The sequence below is a fragment of the Lonchura striata genome, chromosome 27, assembly GCF_050655825.1.
Source record: "Lonchura striata isolate lonStrDom1 chromosome 27, ASM5065582v1, whole genome shotgun sequence".
Classification (NCBI taxonomy): domain Eukaryota; kingdom Metazoa; phylum Chordata; class Aves; order Passeriformes; family Estrildidae; genus Lonchura; species Lonchura striata.
The window spans coordinates 9,360,859-9,377,328 of record NC_140729.1 but is presented as its reverse complement, the minus strand read 5'-3'; the positions used below and the strand labels follow the sequence as shown (position 1 = coordinate 9,377,328).

At 46.6% G+C, this 16,470-nt stretch overlaps 1 protein-coding gene across 1 annotated transcript; it reads left to right on the top strand.

Annotated features, from left to right (window-relative positions):
• Window positions 1-3,052: 3,052 nt before the first annotated feature.
• On the top strand, window positions 3,053-14,218 carry LOC144247453 (uncharacterized). The gene is made up of 7 exons (XM_085561988.1): window positions 3,053-3,292; window positions 4,502-4,877; window positions 11,018-11,073; window positions 12,076-12,351; window positions 12,972-13,043; window positions 13,382-13,498; window positions 13,582-14,218. Exons 1-6 carry the CDS (start codon window positions 3,235-3,237, stop codon window positions 13,495-13,497), a joined length of 954 nt encoding a protein of 317 aa, XP_085418114.1. The 5' UTR covers window positions 3,053-3,234; the 3' UTR covers window position 13,498; window positions 13,582-14,218.
• The last annotated feature ends 2,252 nt before the right edge of the window (window positions 14,219-16,470 follow it).

The window sequence follows — 16,470 nt, the reverse complement described above, 5'->3', positions numbered from 1 at the left end:
TGGTACCATTTATGGTGCAGGAGGATCTGTCCTGGGAACTGCAGAGGCTGTCTGGGAAAGTGCAGGTTTAGTGCACGTTGCCTGGGCTCCTGTCCAGCACAGCCTCATTTCTCCTCTGTGCCTTGGCTGCAGAGCCATGGGATGATGGAGATGTGTTGCTGTAGCTTTCAGAGTGCTGTGCTGGATGCAGCCAGGCTGTTTAGGAAAGCCAGATCAGCAGGGATGGCATTGCTCTACAGGGTGGCTGCTACAGAGCACCTGACCAGGGAGGAGGAGATGAGAAGGTGTGGTCAGTTGACTTTGGTTGTCCTCTAGGGGCTCATCAAGCTGCTGTTTGAGTTGTCCTGTGCAATTAGATGTGGGAAAAAAATATGCAATTAAGACTTGTGGGTTGAGATAATGACAGGGAGATGTCCCAGCAGTGCCACCATGGGCAAACACATGGATTTGGGGAATGGAATTTAAGTCATTGCCAATCAAAGTCAGAGTAAGCTAATAAGAAATATGAACAAATCATGAAACATCTCCTGCACCTGATCACTGTACAGGAATCGTGAATGTGGTTTGCAATCTGTTCAAAACATTTTTTTCCCTGCCTTTTCTTCTGTCTCATTCTCTTTCCCCGTTTCAGTGTTGAGTCCAACCCTATTTTCCAGGAACTTCTCCAGTGCAGGTTCTTCTCTATGACTGCAGTTCCTCAGAAACTCCTTCAGCACAGGAACAGACCATGGCACTCTGGCTCCCCAGAAAACCTCTTCTGGCTTGGGCTACTCACTCCATGAGACCTCAGCTCCTGTAAGAAGCCTGCTCCAATGGGAGCTCTCCATGGAGTCACAGATTTTTTCAGGCAGTGGTGTCCTGTTGCTCCTGGGCGGGGACCTGCACTGTCTGCAGGGACAGTATCTGTTGCTCCATCAATTGCCATGGTCTGCAGAGGGACAATCTGCATCACCATGGTGCTCTTCACTGTGGACATCAGGGCAATCTCTGCTCTGGCACCTGGAGCATCTCCCAGCCCTCGCTCCTGAGGGACACTCAGCACAGCTTTGGGAAGTGGGAATTGGGCTTAGCCATGTTTATAGCATTCTACAGTGAGACAATGGCTCTTACTGGGTGATGAGAGAGTGGATGTTGTGCATTCTTCATTCCGTTGTGCTCTCAGCACTGACTGCCCTGGAACTTTTTGGACAAAGCCTGTTGTTATGGACTAGAGAAGGGCTCAGTGACATGGATTGTGCAAGGCTACATCTTCCTTGCTCCAGCCTCTCCCCCTAGACTCTGGGAAATGAAATTCCTGAAGGCTGGTCTGCCTGCTGAAGCCTGAGGTGAATAAAGCATTCATTACCTCAGCCCTGTCCCATATCCTGTGTCACCTGGTCCCCATCCCATTCAGCAGTGGGCCCACGTTTCCCCAGACTCGTTTGTCCATGCATGCTCCTGGCATGTGTATCTGACTCCTTGCTCACTGGGGAGGAATCCTCTTCAGCTTAGCACTGCTGGGGCTGGGGACCAATGTGTCCCCTGCTTGGCTGCCAAGCCTGTAAGGACATGGACAGAGGAGAAGAAATGCAAGGAAGGGCCATGAACACAAGGAAGGGAACAGCTGACATGTAAGGACAGCCTGGGTTGTTTGGCGAGCAGAAGAAAATGTTGAGGGAGATCTGACACTTTGTAGAAATAACTGAGACTCTGTAAGTTCCATTCTTGAGGACATTCCAAAATGAACAGGACAAGGTTGTGGGCACCTCCTGTCCCTGACCCCATCAGGCAGCTCAGCCCTACACAGCTGCTCCCTCAGTCCCCCTCACTGAGAAAATGTGTGTTTTGACAGAAAGAGACTTGGATAAACAAAGCAAAATCAGCACACAAAAACCAAGCAACATCAAGAATTAATTCCTGACTTCCCACTCTCACAGAGGAGCAGCAAAGCTGACTCCTCTTCTGCTCCCCTTTCCTTATGCCTTTTCTGGCTCTCCACAAAGAACAGCACCAGGTCTGATGGCCACACTGAACCTTTATGAGAGAGCTTGGGAGCCTGTACCTGTGTCTGCAGCCTTACAGAACCACAACACACCCTAGGTTCTGACAGAAGAACACACACCACAAATACAGGAAACAACAGAATTACAGAAAACAAAACCATGCTGAATAGCTCTTCTTATGCATCTCATTTCCCCAACCCAAATTTCCTTTGTATCATTTTCAAGTTTCCCTGGTTCCTTTTCAGCTTTGAAACTTGCAGCCTGAAGGGGACGCAGGGTTGTCCTCAACACTCCTGTTGCACAAGTTACTTCTGGAAGTCCTCAGTGACAAAAGCTGCAAAAGGAAAGGGCTAGCTCCAATGTTTTCCTGCTTACAAGAAGGAACAGTACCTGAGACTGGGAGCTCTGACCTCAGGGCTGCTTTGTCCTGATCACCCACCTCCAGGCAACTCTTCCCAGCTCAGAATACCCCATAAGAAGAGATCAGGAGATGACTTCTCCCTCAAAGAAACCAGACTCTGAACTATGTCCAGTATTGAAATCAATCAGAATTCAGGAAAAATTCCAGCCCCTGCATGGGGCCTGATTTTCAAAGAATGAACTTTCCTGCACCACTGACCACTTTACTGTACCACCTGCATGGGACCAGGGTAAAGGGACCCAGCACAGGACAAGCACTCAGGGATTATGTGAGCAAGAGTCACTGATCAGGCACCGTTCAGACCTGCTTTTCTCTGAAGCAGGATCTGCTCATAGAGCAGGTGAGGGCACAGCCCCGAATTTAGGCAAAGTATAAAATAATAAAATCCCTTTGTAATTCTCTGCTTAGCACCCTTGTCTCCCTGTTCTGGTGATAAACAACTGACATGGCAAAGTGGGGAGCCAAGATATGCCCCCGGCAGTGCTGAGGAGAGAAGAGCCACCACCTGGCTCAGCTGCTGGCAGCATTTCGGCCCCGGATCCCAGTGACATTCTGTGCTACAAAGGTGAATTTCTGGGTGCGTTGTCCACGAATCGCTCGGGTCCCTTTGGCAGAACGCGCCCTCCATGCGCTCAGCGCTGCTCTGTGTGCGTGGCCCAGCCCTGGCCAGCGCTGCTCCCGCCCCTTGTCCCTTGTCCCGGGCCCGGGGCGGTGTGCCGGGGCGGGCGGAGGCACCGGCGCTGCCCCGGCGAGGCGGGGCCGGGCGGCAGCGGCCCGAGCGCGGCTCCGCTCGGCTCCTGTGCGGCTGCCGCGGGGCCGGGGCCGGCAGCGATGTTGGCCGGGCCGGGGCCGGGGCTGCTCGCCTTGGCCTTGGCCTTGTGGCCGGCAGGTGAGAGCCGGGCGGGGAGGGCGGCGAGCCCGGCCGGGGAACGAGGGACAGCGACAGGGACAGGCTGGAGCAGGAGCGCCAACAGGGACAGGGACAAGAACAGAGGCTGGGGAAAGGACAGGAGCAGAGGTAGGGCAGGGAACACGGGCAAAGGCTGGCACAGACTCAGGGACAGGGGCTGTGGGCCGGAGCTGGCGGCTGTGACTGTGCTGGGCTGTGGGTACCAGGGCACCGGGACAACGCCCTCGGTCCGCGGTCGGGCCCTGCCCGATTCCTGCGCTCTCCCTCCGCAGGGCTCTGGGCACAGCTGAGGCTGCAGGAGGCCGGCGGAGGGCTGCGAGCGCCCGGGGACTCCGTCACCCTCTCCTGCCGAGGGTCCGGCTTCACCTTCGAGAATCATTATGTTCGGTGGTACCGTCAGGCACCCAGAAGCAGATTCGAATGGGTGTCCTGGATAAGCCATTACTCATCACAGATTCAGTTTGGGTCAGCATTGGAAGGTCGAGCCACAGCCTCCAGGAACAATTCCCACTCTCTGGCATTTCTCAGCCTGCATCTCCTCCATGCCGGGGATGGTGCCCGCTACTTCTGTGCTGTTCGCACAGAGACACAAAATCCAGCTGAGGTTGAACACAAACCACCTGTCAGCATCTCAGCTCTCTGCCTCAGAGCTGGAAGGGGCTTGCGTTGCCCTGATGCTCAGGGTTGCTGTAGACTCAGAACAGAGTTTTCAAATGTTTGATTCTAACAGGGGCATCCTACCTTTTGCTCTCCCCAAATGAGCTCTAACCTCTATGTTTATCTTCTTCCCATGGGTCATGCTGATTGACTTCTCATTTTAGCTTTGGAGTAATTTCCCTGTTTCCATTGTTTTCCAGCATTACAGGTACCCAATCCAAAGGGTCAGGTGTGTGAATAGTCTTGCTATGGTTTTAGGCACAGCTCATGTCCACTCAGTCCAGCCCACAGGTTTTGTGCCTGAGGGGTGAGCAGAGGAAACGGGGAATTCTAGAGGGTCATTAGGGAGCTCAGTGGGAGAATGGGGAGGCTGTGTGTGAGCTGAAATTCTAAGGGAAGCAAGAGTTTTTGAGCAGATGGGTTTGCAGTTGCTGGATCCTGGACATCACAAGCAGAACCACACGGACATGGTGGAGTAGATTGATTGCTTAAGCTGTTCCTTTTTGTTTACCCTTGTCTCCTGGATTGCAGGTGGCCTTTCTTGGGTGAAGACAGAGGCCTCAGGCCCTACAGTAGGGAAGATCTCAGAGTCTGTCTGGTTCACCTGTCACATCTCTGGTGTAGCCATCACTGATAGCAACTACGCGTGGGACTGGATCCGGCAGACTCCTGGCAAAGAGCTGCAGCACCTAGTGATGCAGTATCCTTTCACACAGCTCCAGCACATCGCTTCATCCTTCCAGACCCGAGTCAACAGCTCTGCAGACCCCTCCAGGAACCAGCTGTGGCTGCAACTGCTCTCACCAGTAGCTGCAGACACAGCCACCTATTTCTGCAGCATGAGAGAACTTGAAAAGGGCACAGTGCTTGAAACGCAGGCAGGACCAGGGCAGAATTGGAAGGAGGGGCTTTAATCTAGCCATATCGTTTGTGGTTGCTGCAAGGCAAGGCTCTTCCCAGACTTCTCAAGACTAGTCTGGGCTGTTTTTTGCAGAAACAGATGCAGAGGTGTTACAGCAATAACAACAGCAGTGTCCCACAAGCAAACCCCAAACCATTAACATGTTGTTAACGCCTTCCTTCCATCTCAACATCTCCCACAGGCAGAAAGAACCAGGGAAAGAGGATGTTTTGGTTTGTTTGTTTGTTAAGAATGGGTTTTGTTTGGTTTGAGTAAAGCTAATTTTCTTCATATTAGCTCGAATGGGACTATGTTTTGAATCGGTGCTGGAAAGATTGTGTGTAATTCAGGGATGTTTAAATTATTGCTGAGCAGTGCTTACATGGAGTCAAAGCCTGTTCTGCTCCTCACTCCACCCGCCAGTGAGTAGCTGAGGGTACACAAATCTGGGAGAGAACACAGCTGGTTCAGGTGACCCCAGCTGACCAAAGGGGGATTCCAGGCCATAGGACATCATGTTCAGCATATAAAGATAGGGAAGAAGAAGGAAGGTGGTGGACATGTAGCCACTATGTGTGATGGAGTTCTGCTTTTCAGGATTAGGCTGGACTTCTGCCTAAGAGTTGGAAGTTGTGAATGGATTCCTTGCTTTGCTTTGCTCACAAATGCAACTTTTGCTTTATTTATAAAAGTGTTGAGTTATTTATTAAACCCATGACTTTTCTGACTTTTACCCTTCCAATTCTCTCCCCACTTCTATAAGGGGAAAGGGGGAAGAAGTCATGTGGTGCTTAGTTGCCATCAGTGGTTAAACCATGACAAATAAACACAATGGGCACTGAAAGAGCTGCAGTTGTAGCATGGAAAGGGGGAACTCTACTGCATTTGGATATTTCATGATGTTTAGGGAGCCTCACAGTAACATTGCAGCAACACATAACAATAGTCAATTAATTGTATCTGAGGAAAGAGCAACACTGCACCAGGAACTGCACTGCTAAGCTGGACTTTCCCAGGACATGATGAAAAACTCCTTCCCTGCACTCCTAGAGTTGGCTCCATGTGAATAAACACAGGCGTTTTTCTTCTGAGCACTGTGCATTCATTTCTTTCTTTAGAAGTGTAGGCTCTCATGGAAGACCTGTGCAAATGCATCCATGGGCTTGATCCTGAGCACAATGCCTGAGGCATCCCATACAGGAGCTACAGATGCCAGAGGGTCAGGCAATTGTCCCCAGGCTTTGCCCCAGTTCCACACTTTTTCTTGATGGAAGAATTGCTGTAGTGGATTAATCTCAGAGCTATTCAACACAGCGCTGCCAAAAGCCAAGAACACAAAGGTAACCACTTGATTTCTTTGGTCACCTCCCTCTTTTCTTGCAGGTGTCAGAAGTCCAGGGATTTCCTCAAGGAGATATTCCAGCTCACTTCAAATCACTGCTTTTAGCAGTTCTGTCCATAGTGAATGGACAGTGACTTAATGCTTCACTTTCAATATCTAATTTTCTATGGTTAGCTGTAGTGTCTCCAAGGCATCCACGACCAGGTGTTATTTTTTTCATAGAGCATCCTCTGGAGCAGTATTAAATGCTCAGAACTAGAGTAATGGAGAGGAAGAGGAAAATAAAAACCAGCACTTCAAATACATGATAAAGGAGACATCACTGGAAAACTGAAAAAACCCCAAATGTTTTTGTAGAACTGTCTAGCACAGTGTGAACTACGTACCACAGTAAATGAAAACAACTGAACCACCACACATAAACTGAGTCCCTCCCTTGTCTTGAAGGGGGAAACATGGTGGCCCTACCTCATCTGTTTTTCCCCAGACAACTCTGTGCACATAGACCAATTTGATTCCCAGAATTACTCAAAGAGCAGAAAAATCTATTTTTCCAAGACCAATTTCTTCACCATTCAACAGGAGATCTTGGCTCTTGCAAACAGGTTCCAGGAGCTAATCTCTGACCATGAGCAGCTCTCCTAGACCCCTCCTCTGTCCAGGACTGTAATTCATGGGATTCCTCCAAGAAGATCCCAGATTTTGCTCGCCTGAAGCCCAGGGATCCAGTCCTGTTTTTGCATTACTCTCTTCTCCCTGGACCCTGAGCTCAAGCAGTTCAAGGTCACTGCAGCCAAGGCTGCCCCAACCTCCTCACATCCACCACCAATTCTTCCTCACTGGCACGTAGAGGTCCAGCTCACCATACACTTGTGTCAGTAAGTTTGCATCATTCCATGCCAGAAAACTCCTGAGTGTGTGTGCTCAGCTCTGCTGTCCTCCCATCAGACACCTGACACACTTCTAGCACCCCCTGAGGACCAGGGCCAAGAAATCTCCCATTTGGCCTTGCCTGTTTCTTCTCCATCAGGTGATGTGTAGTAGCAACAACCCACAAGAGTGTCCCTGCTGCTGATGTGGCCTCTGATCCTGACCCAGCCACTGTCAGTTTGCTTACTGCACATCCCAAAGCACAGATTCCAGCTGTTCCCTCAGAGAAAGGGCAGTGCCCACTCATTGCCATTCCAGCCTGTCTTCCCTGAAGCCTGGCTTCAGTCACTCCAATGCTCCTGGGAGCTCACCCACCACATCTCCATGATCCCACAGCTCTGCCTCCAGCCCACAGAGTTTGAACTCAAAGCCTGGAGAGAAGGCTCCAGGGAGACCTCAGAGCACCTTTCAGTGCCTAAGGGGCTCCAGGAGAGCTGGAGAGGAACTTTGGAAAAGGTCCCGAGTGACAGGACATGGCAGAATGGCTCCCCACTGCCAGAGGGCACAATTAGTTGGGATACTGGGAAGAAATTTTTGGCTGTGAGGGTGATGATGCTCTGGCATATATTTCCCAGAGCATCCCTATCCCTTGAAATGTCCAAGGCCAAGATGGACTTTCCTTGGAGCAATCTGGGACAGTGGAAGGCTCCTGACCATGTCTTAGGGATTGGAAGTAGATGTTATTTATGCGCCCTTCCAACCCAACCCAATTCAACCCAACCCAACCCAACCCAAGCAAACCCAACCCAACCCAGCATTGTGTCTTGGAGAGAAGCCCAGGTCATGTGCCCTGACCTACACTGAACAACACATTTCCCTTCCTGGGTCATGGCAGCTGTCCCACCACTTCTCTCTGCTGTCCACAAGGTCACTGTTCTGCACCTATTGGTGGAGCTCTAATGTCTTGTGTTTGTTCCCCTACTCCATGTGCTTCTGTAAAGAGGCACCCAGCCACAGTAATTTCACAGAGGATTTTCTTTTCCCCCACAGATATTCCTCAGGTATGTGCACACTCTCACAGTGCACCCCTTTCCGCCTTTTGGTTTTTCATTATTTAAGCCTGTCCTGTTCGTATCATTCCTCATCTGTTTCACACCAACATTTCCTGATGGGCACAGACTCAACAAGCCCTTCCTTTGTTACAAAAGGCAGGGATGGGCTCTTGAATCTGCAGAGTCTCAAAAGTTGAGTCTACCTCTGGCTATCAAGGGTTTATGACACAGAAGTTGAATATCATGAAGGATTTGATCAATGTACAACATCTCCATTACTCTTTGATCTCACTCCCAAGGTTTCAGTGCCTCCTACACAAGAAAGAACAATAATTTTGTCTACTTTCACCTCTTACCAAAAACATCATAAAGACTATCTAAGGTACTAAATGACCCCCAGACACCAATTCTAAGAGACCAGAGAGCAGATACCTCTTGCTTCTGAGCACTGAAACAAAGGGGGAAGAGTGTGGAGCTTTCAGCAAGTCAGAAGAATTTTTAGAAAGGCTTTGATATGACAAGAAAAGTAATGATTATTTTCCTGCTTTATATCCAGCTTAACTCCCTCAGACTTTTCAGAGGGGCCATGTTATCCCCAAGTTCTCATTTACAACTCAACCTCATTGATATTATCTTAGATCCTTCCTTGAAAGCCATATGGTGTTTCTCATGTGGTACGTTGGATCTCAAACCACTGAAGAAGTCACGTGACTGCCTGTATAATCCAAAATTCTGTGTAGTGGAACAGAGACAGTTTTTACAAGGAAATAGATCACTGTGTACAGGGGCCGGAGTACCACAATGATATAAACAGCATAGAGACCTGTACAAAAACAAAGAGAGGGGGAAAAGGTGAGATATTTTGGGAAAGAAAGGAGATGAGTGACTCTAGTGATCAAGAAGAGAAGTACAACATTCTTCCTATATTCTCTTTTACCCTGGAAAGATAAAACAGCTCATAGGGATTCTAAAAATGGAAGAAAGGGAGAATTTGGAAATTCTGTACTCAATCAAGCTATTTGAAATCATTGAAAAATTAAATTAATATTTTTCCATTTCCGGTTGTGAAAGTAAATGTACCTCTGGATCCTCTCATGGATTTACACCCATGGATAACTAAGACGAACTTTTGAACACCATGAGGAAAGAGTGAGTTATTGGAATAAGTCTTAGCAGTGGGTGGACAGATAAGTTTATCTTTGGACCAGGGACAACTCTCACAGTAAGTGATGTTTCTTTATTCCTAAAAATTAATTTAAAATTAAGGTGGAGGTGGATAAAGGAAGTTTAAGGTTTGGGTTCACTGAAACAATGTTCAACTGCAATAACCCCTTGAATGCACTCGCTCTCCAGCCAGGCTTTGCAGCCCAACCTTCAGCTTGGAGCTGCTCAGGCAGGTTTCCCAGGAACAACTGGGCTGACTCTGCATAGCACCATTATTCCATGATCCCCAAACAGCAGCAGGGCACTGCTTAGCATGTGATGGCTGATTCCCACTTTGGGCAGCACTCTGGCCCAAATTTACTGTGCAGTGTCCAATTCTCCAGTGGAATTGCACTGACTGACTTGGGGCAGGAATGCAGAGCTCAGTGAAGAGCTCACAGTGCTGAGGAGCTTTGAGACAGATCTGTAACTGCCTGCTCTGAGAAGTTCTGCTTTGACACTGGCACCACACTGACAGTGTCCCCAGGTTAGGAATTCCACTGCCATAGGGCCACAGCAGGAAGGAGGTTAAATAGCCTTAGGCTTAAATTCTCACCAAGTGCCTCATATCCAAGAGCTCCTGGAATGAAAGACAGTTGTCTGCCAGATTGTGTGGGTTCTGAAAAGCCCAATGTGGGGAGTAGGGATTATAAGAAGCCATAGTTATTCCCAAATTCATTTGGAATTCTATGATGAACAGTAAAGTTGCATGTCACCTCAAGTGAAGTTATCATTCTAAAGAAAGATTTCAGACTTCATTCTGAAGACAGACCTGATGTTTTTATGGAGTTAAATTATTTTCTTTTCCTAGCTAGGCAGCATATTCGCACAGCTGCACAGAAATCCTGGTATTATACTCGATGCTAAAAAGATGTTGGGCCTTAAGTATCAAAGTCCCTTTTGAGACTGCTGAAATACTTAGTAAGTTCAAGACAAAGTTTGCAGGATTTTAACAACCTTTTGGTTCCGAATTCCTTGGGGAGATACTAATCTGCATTTTAAGACATTTAGAGCACACAAACTTTATTATCCAAATATTTTGAGAATTACTCTAATTCAAAATCACATAAAATAACAAATATTTATGCCACTGTGGGATTCTCCAGGCATATTCTGTTGAGGCCCCAGTTAAGGACAGAGAAGGTTTCCTTTTTGGTTGGGGTTGGATTATTCCCAATTAACATCCATTGAGAATGCTAAGGCCCATTACTTTCTGGAAAATAGGGCTGCTCCTGGGACTTTATAAGACAAAAGTGAAGGATAACAAATTTTTGTCCAAATAAATTTTCTGAACAAGAAATACGAATCCCTTCCAGAATCAAGCAGTGGTAGGAATTCATGGCAGTACTGTCAGGTAATGCAAACTAGTGGGACTTGAGTGAGCCTTCTGGGGTCAGATAAAACAAATTTCTGCTCCCTGAATCACCATTGCACCGTGTACATTATTGCTTGCTGATGATCTTGCCCAGGGAGCTATTGTAGAGAAGCAGCCTGTTTGTATTCTGGCTGTTTGGAAAGCCTGGAGAGGAGAGCACATGAAAAGCCTTTCAAGGTCTTCTCAGAGAACACAGAATGCACAGGACTGACAGGCTCTGGCCCAGCATGGTACAACAGCTGGGAAGGAAATGTGTAGAGGAAGAATAGCAAAATGAGCCCTTTTAGATATACGCATTTTAACTGTGCGTTACTGCTGCTCTTGTCTTTGGGAATGGAACTCAACTGACTGTGGAGCCAAGTAGGTATCCTTTATACATTACCAATTTCTGAATTGTTACCTTTCATTTTCCTCCTTTATAAATATTTTATCCCCCCTAAAATTCATGCAGACACTCATTCCTGTTTTTCGGTCACTAATTAGACTTTCTAGGTCTACTCTTTTCCATGCAACTAGACAATTTATATGTAAAAATAGTCTTACCCACTTATAAATGCTGGCAAAGGATGTGAACTCCACAAGAGAAGTTCTCTCTGCTATCATTCTGAATTTCTCTGGGACATACATCTATCCACTTATTCAGGCTTCTTCATAAAATTTTCATAGTCATTGTTGGGTTTTGAAGTCATGCTTGGACTGTCTAAAGGGAAATAAATTGTCTGAGGAAGTTGGCATACAAGTTCCTAAGGTTATCTATTGTGTGCAAGTTAAAAATACAACACTGATAGCAGAGAAGTGTCCAAAAGCATAAAATATAATCTTATGCAACATTTCTGTACTAGTTTCGTCTTACTAAGTTGTTCAGAGTTTGGATTCAACTGAACTGGTCAAACCCAATTAATGAATGTTCAATTTCTGTTGGGTATCTGGGAGGGAGAGTAAAAGTAAAAAGTGTATTCACTTAATATCTGATGAATATGCAAGGCAGTTCAGATAGAACTGTTATGTTTTTGAAATAAATTGCTAAGAAAGGAGAATAAGTGGGCTCTTGGAGTGGCTTTCATAAAGTTCCCCTCTTGTTTGTAGGTCCATTATAAAATCAAGGGTTCACTTAGAAGCACGAGATTTGGCAAAAGGAAGTTGTGATCCTGTGGGATTAAATACCTTAAAAAATGCCACTCATATCCGTTTCTGCTTTAATTTGACCTTTTGAAAGAACCAGCAAGAAAAAAAGACCACAAAATTGGTAGCCAATGGTAGAAATTAGTCCCAGCTGGAGTACATGTGAATTTTTGGTCACTCAGCATTTGGGCAATCGCACAGTTAAATCAATCTTGTCCAAACCTTGCTTTCTCTTTACAGACATTCCAGAAACTTCTGTCTCTCAAGTCATTGTGATGAAATCAAAGAAACTGAAAGAAGGGGGAAGCTCTGGGAAAGCAGCTTGTTTGGCAAGGAACTTCCTTACAAAGGACATCAGCTTGGAGATGCCTTCTCAGGAAGTTGTATATGAGCAGAGCACATCTATTTGGACATCAGAGAGATTGTACAATGCAATTAAAGTGGTCAATGTGACAAAAGACACAGAGGTGACCTGCACGGCCAAATCCCACAACAGCACGATAACAACACAGCCAGGTACAGTTTGGTGGCACAGCTGTCACTTGTTTCTGGAGACAGTGGCCTGTGGGGCTTTGTGATCTCCTTCTTGACAGCACTGCCCTGGGCAGCCAGCAGAAATGACACAGACATTGGGTACTTCAGCAGGGAGGGCTGAAAGATGGTTCAAAGCATCTGAAAGAAATGGTTTCAACTATTTTAGTACCTTGAGATACATTTTGGTGGGAGAAGAGGGAAAACACAATCCATTTGTTCAAAATATGAATTTCCTTATGACTAAATATTTTACCCTGTAGCAGCAAACCTGCTGCAGTGCAAACTCAAACAGATTTTCAAAAACCTACACAAAGTTAAAGGTGGGGTGTGCTGTGAGGTTTTTTCCTAAATATGTTTTCTATTTTCTGTCATTATGTTTTCATTCCTAAAGGTCTCTCATATAGTAAAACCAATGCAGGAATTCTCCTGTTTCCTGCAACGGCATGGAGAAATTATCTCCTCCAATTAATGTTGGAATTAATGACTGAGTATCGGAGCCCCAATTTTCCTCAGTTCCTAGAGGAAATGTCACCTGAAGATTTCTTTTATCCTGTATAAGAGCTGGATTTCATTTAAAATGCCTTTTCTTTATCATGCTACAGAAGAGGAGGCTGAAGAGCCCGTAACAGGGACCAGTGACAAGGTTTGCAACAGCACAGACCCCTCAGCACAAGGTGAGTTACCCAGACAGGATGTGAAGTTACATTGCTGCCTGGGGGATAAAGGCATGGAAATGTATTTTCTCCAGGGCAGAGGACTCAGAACACAATGCATTCAGCAGACACAAGCTGCTGTTCCAAGGTTGCTCCTGCAGTTACACAAGCCCCAGGAAGCAAAAAGCAACAGAGACAGACCCTGGGCTCCCCTGTTGTTGCCATGTTCTCTGTCGACTCTTCCTCTGCTGCTCTTCCTTTCCCTGAAACTGTCTCCTGTGGTTTTTCCCATTTTCTGCCAAGATCACAACATCAAAACCAAGACCATGATCTCTCCCTCTTTTCTGGTCACTGAGCAGACCCTGAAGGGCAGAGAGTGAACATGCTGTCCATGGCTGTGCTGGGTTTGAGAGTCCTGCTGGCAAAGAGCATTGCCTTCAATGTCCTCATGAGTATCAAGTTGTTTCTTTTCTGAGGTAAGGGAGCTCACAGATGTCAAACACTGGTTCACATGCCCAGTTTCATTAAATGTTCTTTAAACCTCCCTTTGCTCTTCCAGACATGGGGAATGAAGACAAGAGGAACCCAAAGAAGAACAGGAAAGAACGTGAACCAGCAGCACAAGGGGCTTGAACAAGCAGGGGCAGAGCTGCTGACAGAGACCACGCAGGACACAAGGCAGCACCTTCCCCTGAAGACACTGAATACTGTTCACTCCTGCCTGGCCAGCTGATTTACACTGAAGACCTTTAAGTGCTTTTGCTGTTTCCTCTCCTCTGCCAAATGAGGAGAGTGGATTTATCCTCATCCTCCTGCTGAGTAGTTCTCCCCACTCTTCTGGCATTTGCACACAAGTCTCCAACCTGCTTCAATAGCTTTGAAGACTCCAATGCTCACACTAGATAGATGGCCTTTTATAAGCACCTTTCCCAGGCGTGTTGTGTTACTGCCAGTGGAACTGGAGTAGCACTGCTGAGGGAATTCAAACACAGTAGCTGCCATTTGTATCTTATTGTTTTAGATACATTTTATAAGTGTGTATTGCAGGTAAGAATAGATGTGTTGAATCTGAAGAGGTTTCATTCAACTAGATAATGTTTATTTCTTCATTAAGCCTGTATTTCTTCTGCCAAATGAATTGCCCCTCCATTTTAGGTTCCCGTAGTAGTGACAAAAATAAAGTTTTCTAGGACACAGTGCTGTGGGTTTTCTGTGTTTTCTCTTCTGAAGCAGGGATGGAAATCCAACTGTCCTAAAGCCCACTGGGATCTGAAACACAGCTTTGATAATGCAGATTTCCTGGTGGCTAAATTTCTCTTTTTCTGACTTTGTGCAGGGAAGGGTCTCTCTGGCACATTCAGGAGCTCCAGGGAGGAGAGACCTTGCTGAAGGGACAAAAGAGGAAAATGCTCATACCAGCAGAGAAGAAACTCTGCTGTTGTTTTGCACTCAGGGAGAGGAGGAAGGGGCCACCAGAAAATAATTTGATGTGGTTTGATGGAGTGATAGTTTCCATAGCAATGTGATTCTCACCTAACCGAGCCCTGCTCGCACCTTCCCCACCTCATGCCCCTCTCCCAAGCTACAGGCAGGATGCTGTGGTCACCATTTCTGACTCAGTTCCACCAGACAGCATTAACCCTCCCCTACTTTTAACAAGATAACCACATCCTGGTGGGCAAATAAGGCTTTGCTGTCCCTGCCTGAGGTCCTGCTGCCTTCAAGAGAGCCTCTGCACAGGACACAGCAAGGGGTGCTGCATTGAGCCTGCTCAGCTCAGACCCTCAGGTCCTGCAGACACCCAGAGAAGAACCCCAGCCCCTGCAGGTGCTCTGTGGAATTTGCATGGCAAATCCAGATCCAGTGCAATTCTTATTTACTGCACTCAACCACCAGACTGTCAGTCCGGGGGAGCCCCTCACCATCATTTTTATCCTTATTTTCCAATGACACCCAGAACCTTTTTCTCAAGCACTCAACAACTTTTCTCAGTCTCTCTGACAGATTTATATTTTGAGAATACTCCCTCAGACACAACCGAAGGAATCCGATGGACAGGAGGCTAAGGTCAATGATTAAGTGCTGTTACAGTCCCTTAGTCTTGATGAGGTCTGGGAGTAGGATTGGATCTATCCACACCTCCTCTAGAAGGAGTTTACAAAGCAGCAGTGTCCTTTCTGCACCTCATGACTCAGTGGGAGGGAGTGCCTTTTACAGTTCTACCCCCTTCTTGCCCCCAGCTGCCACATCAATCTTTTAATTAAATTAATTCAAATTTGTTGTTCCTTTCCCTGATTCATCCATGTAGGAAAAAAGCAGGGAGCGTTGCTGTTGGACTGTGCCACACTTTGCCAGTCTGTGTTAAACCTGCTTTTGCTGACACCTCTGGCAGTGAGTGTTTCACTGCCCTAAAGCCCTCATTTCATGACAGGGTCCCAGATTGTCCCCACTAAGCAGTGGCTTTTCACTTTGCACTGGCAATGCAGAACATGTGGCCTAAGAAAGATGGATAACTGAATTGTTTCCAGTTCACTAGTAAGACTGTCCTAGTGTCGTTAATTCCACATAAGGGGACAATCTGCAGCTTTGCCACCTGGTATCAGCTAAGTAGTTTTGTAGAGAAACTGCTCCACCTTCAAATAGCCTCTGTTCAAAGAAGCACATCTGAATGTGGAAGTATCCAGAAATCTGAATAAATATTATTGTCCTGAAAGAGATCCCATGATACCAAAAAATGGAGGATGATTAAAAGAAGAACTCTTTGGCACAATACCTTTTGACAGCACTATCCTGTTCTCCTCTATATTTATTTGTGTCCATGTTTGATTATTCTCATAGAGCCTTTGAAAATCTCCAGGGATTGAGCCACTGTCGCAGGCGACATTCAAAAGCCACCTGGACATGGTCCTTGGCAAACAGCTCCAGACAGTCCTGCTAGAGCAGGGGAGACCAAGTTACCTCCAGATGTCCCTTCCAACATCAATCCTTCTGCTTTTCTGTGACACCTTTCTCATACGGGGGGAAATGAGAAGATGTTTAAAATTTCTTTATATAACTTCAGTCAGGGGTTTTGTTCACCTTTGCCCAGGGGGAAAGGAACTGAAGCTTCTTTTTAATGGACTGTTCCAGCACTCCAGACCAGAGGAGATTCACATCTCAGCAGACCGAGAGCAGCACAAAAGATACACAAGAGATAATGAGCATTAATGAACATCAAACGTCAGCCCTGGCATGGTCAGGGACACCTGGTCAGGGAAAAGATTGATAAGAGAACAAAGCATGGGAACCAAAATAACATGGAAGGTGACAGCATCAATAGGAAAGTAAGTACTACAAACTGTGGAACTTGGGGACAATTATCATAGAACCAGTGAATTTCCCTGAGTTTTGACTGTATAAATACAAAAAAAACTCTAGTGAAAACCTTGTGTGATGGAAGGATTTTCTC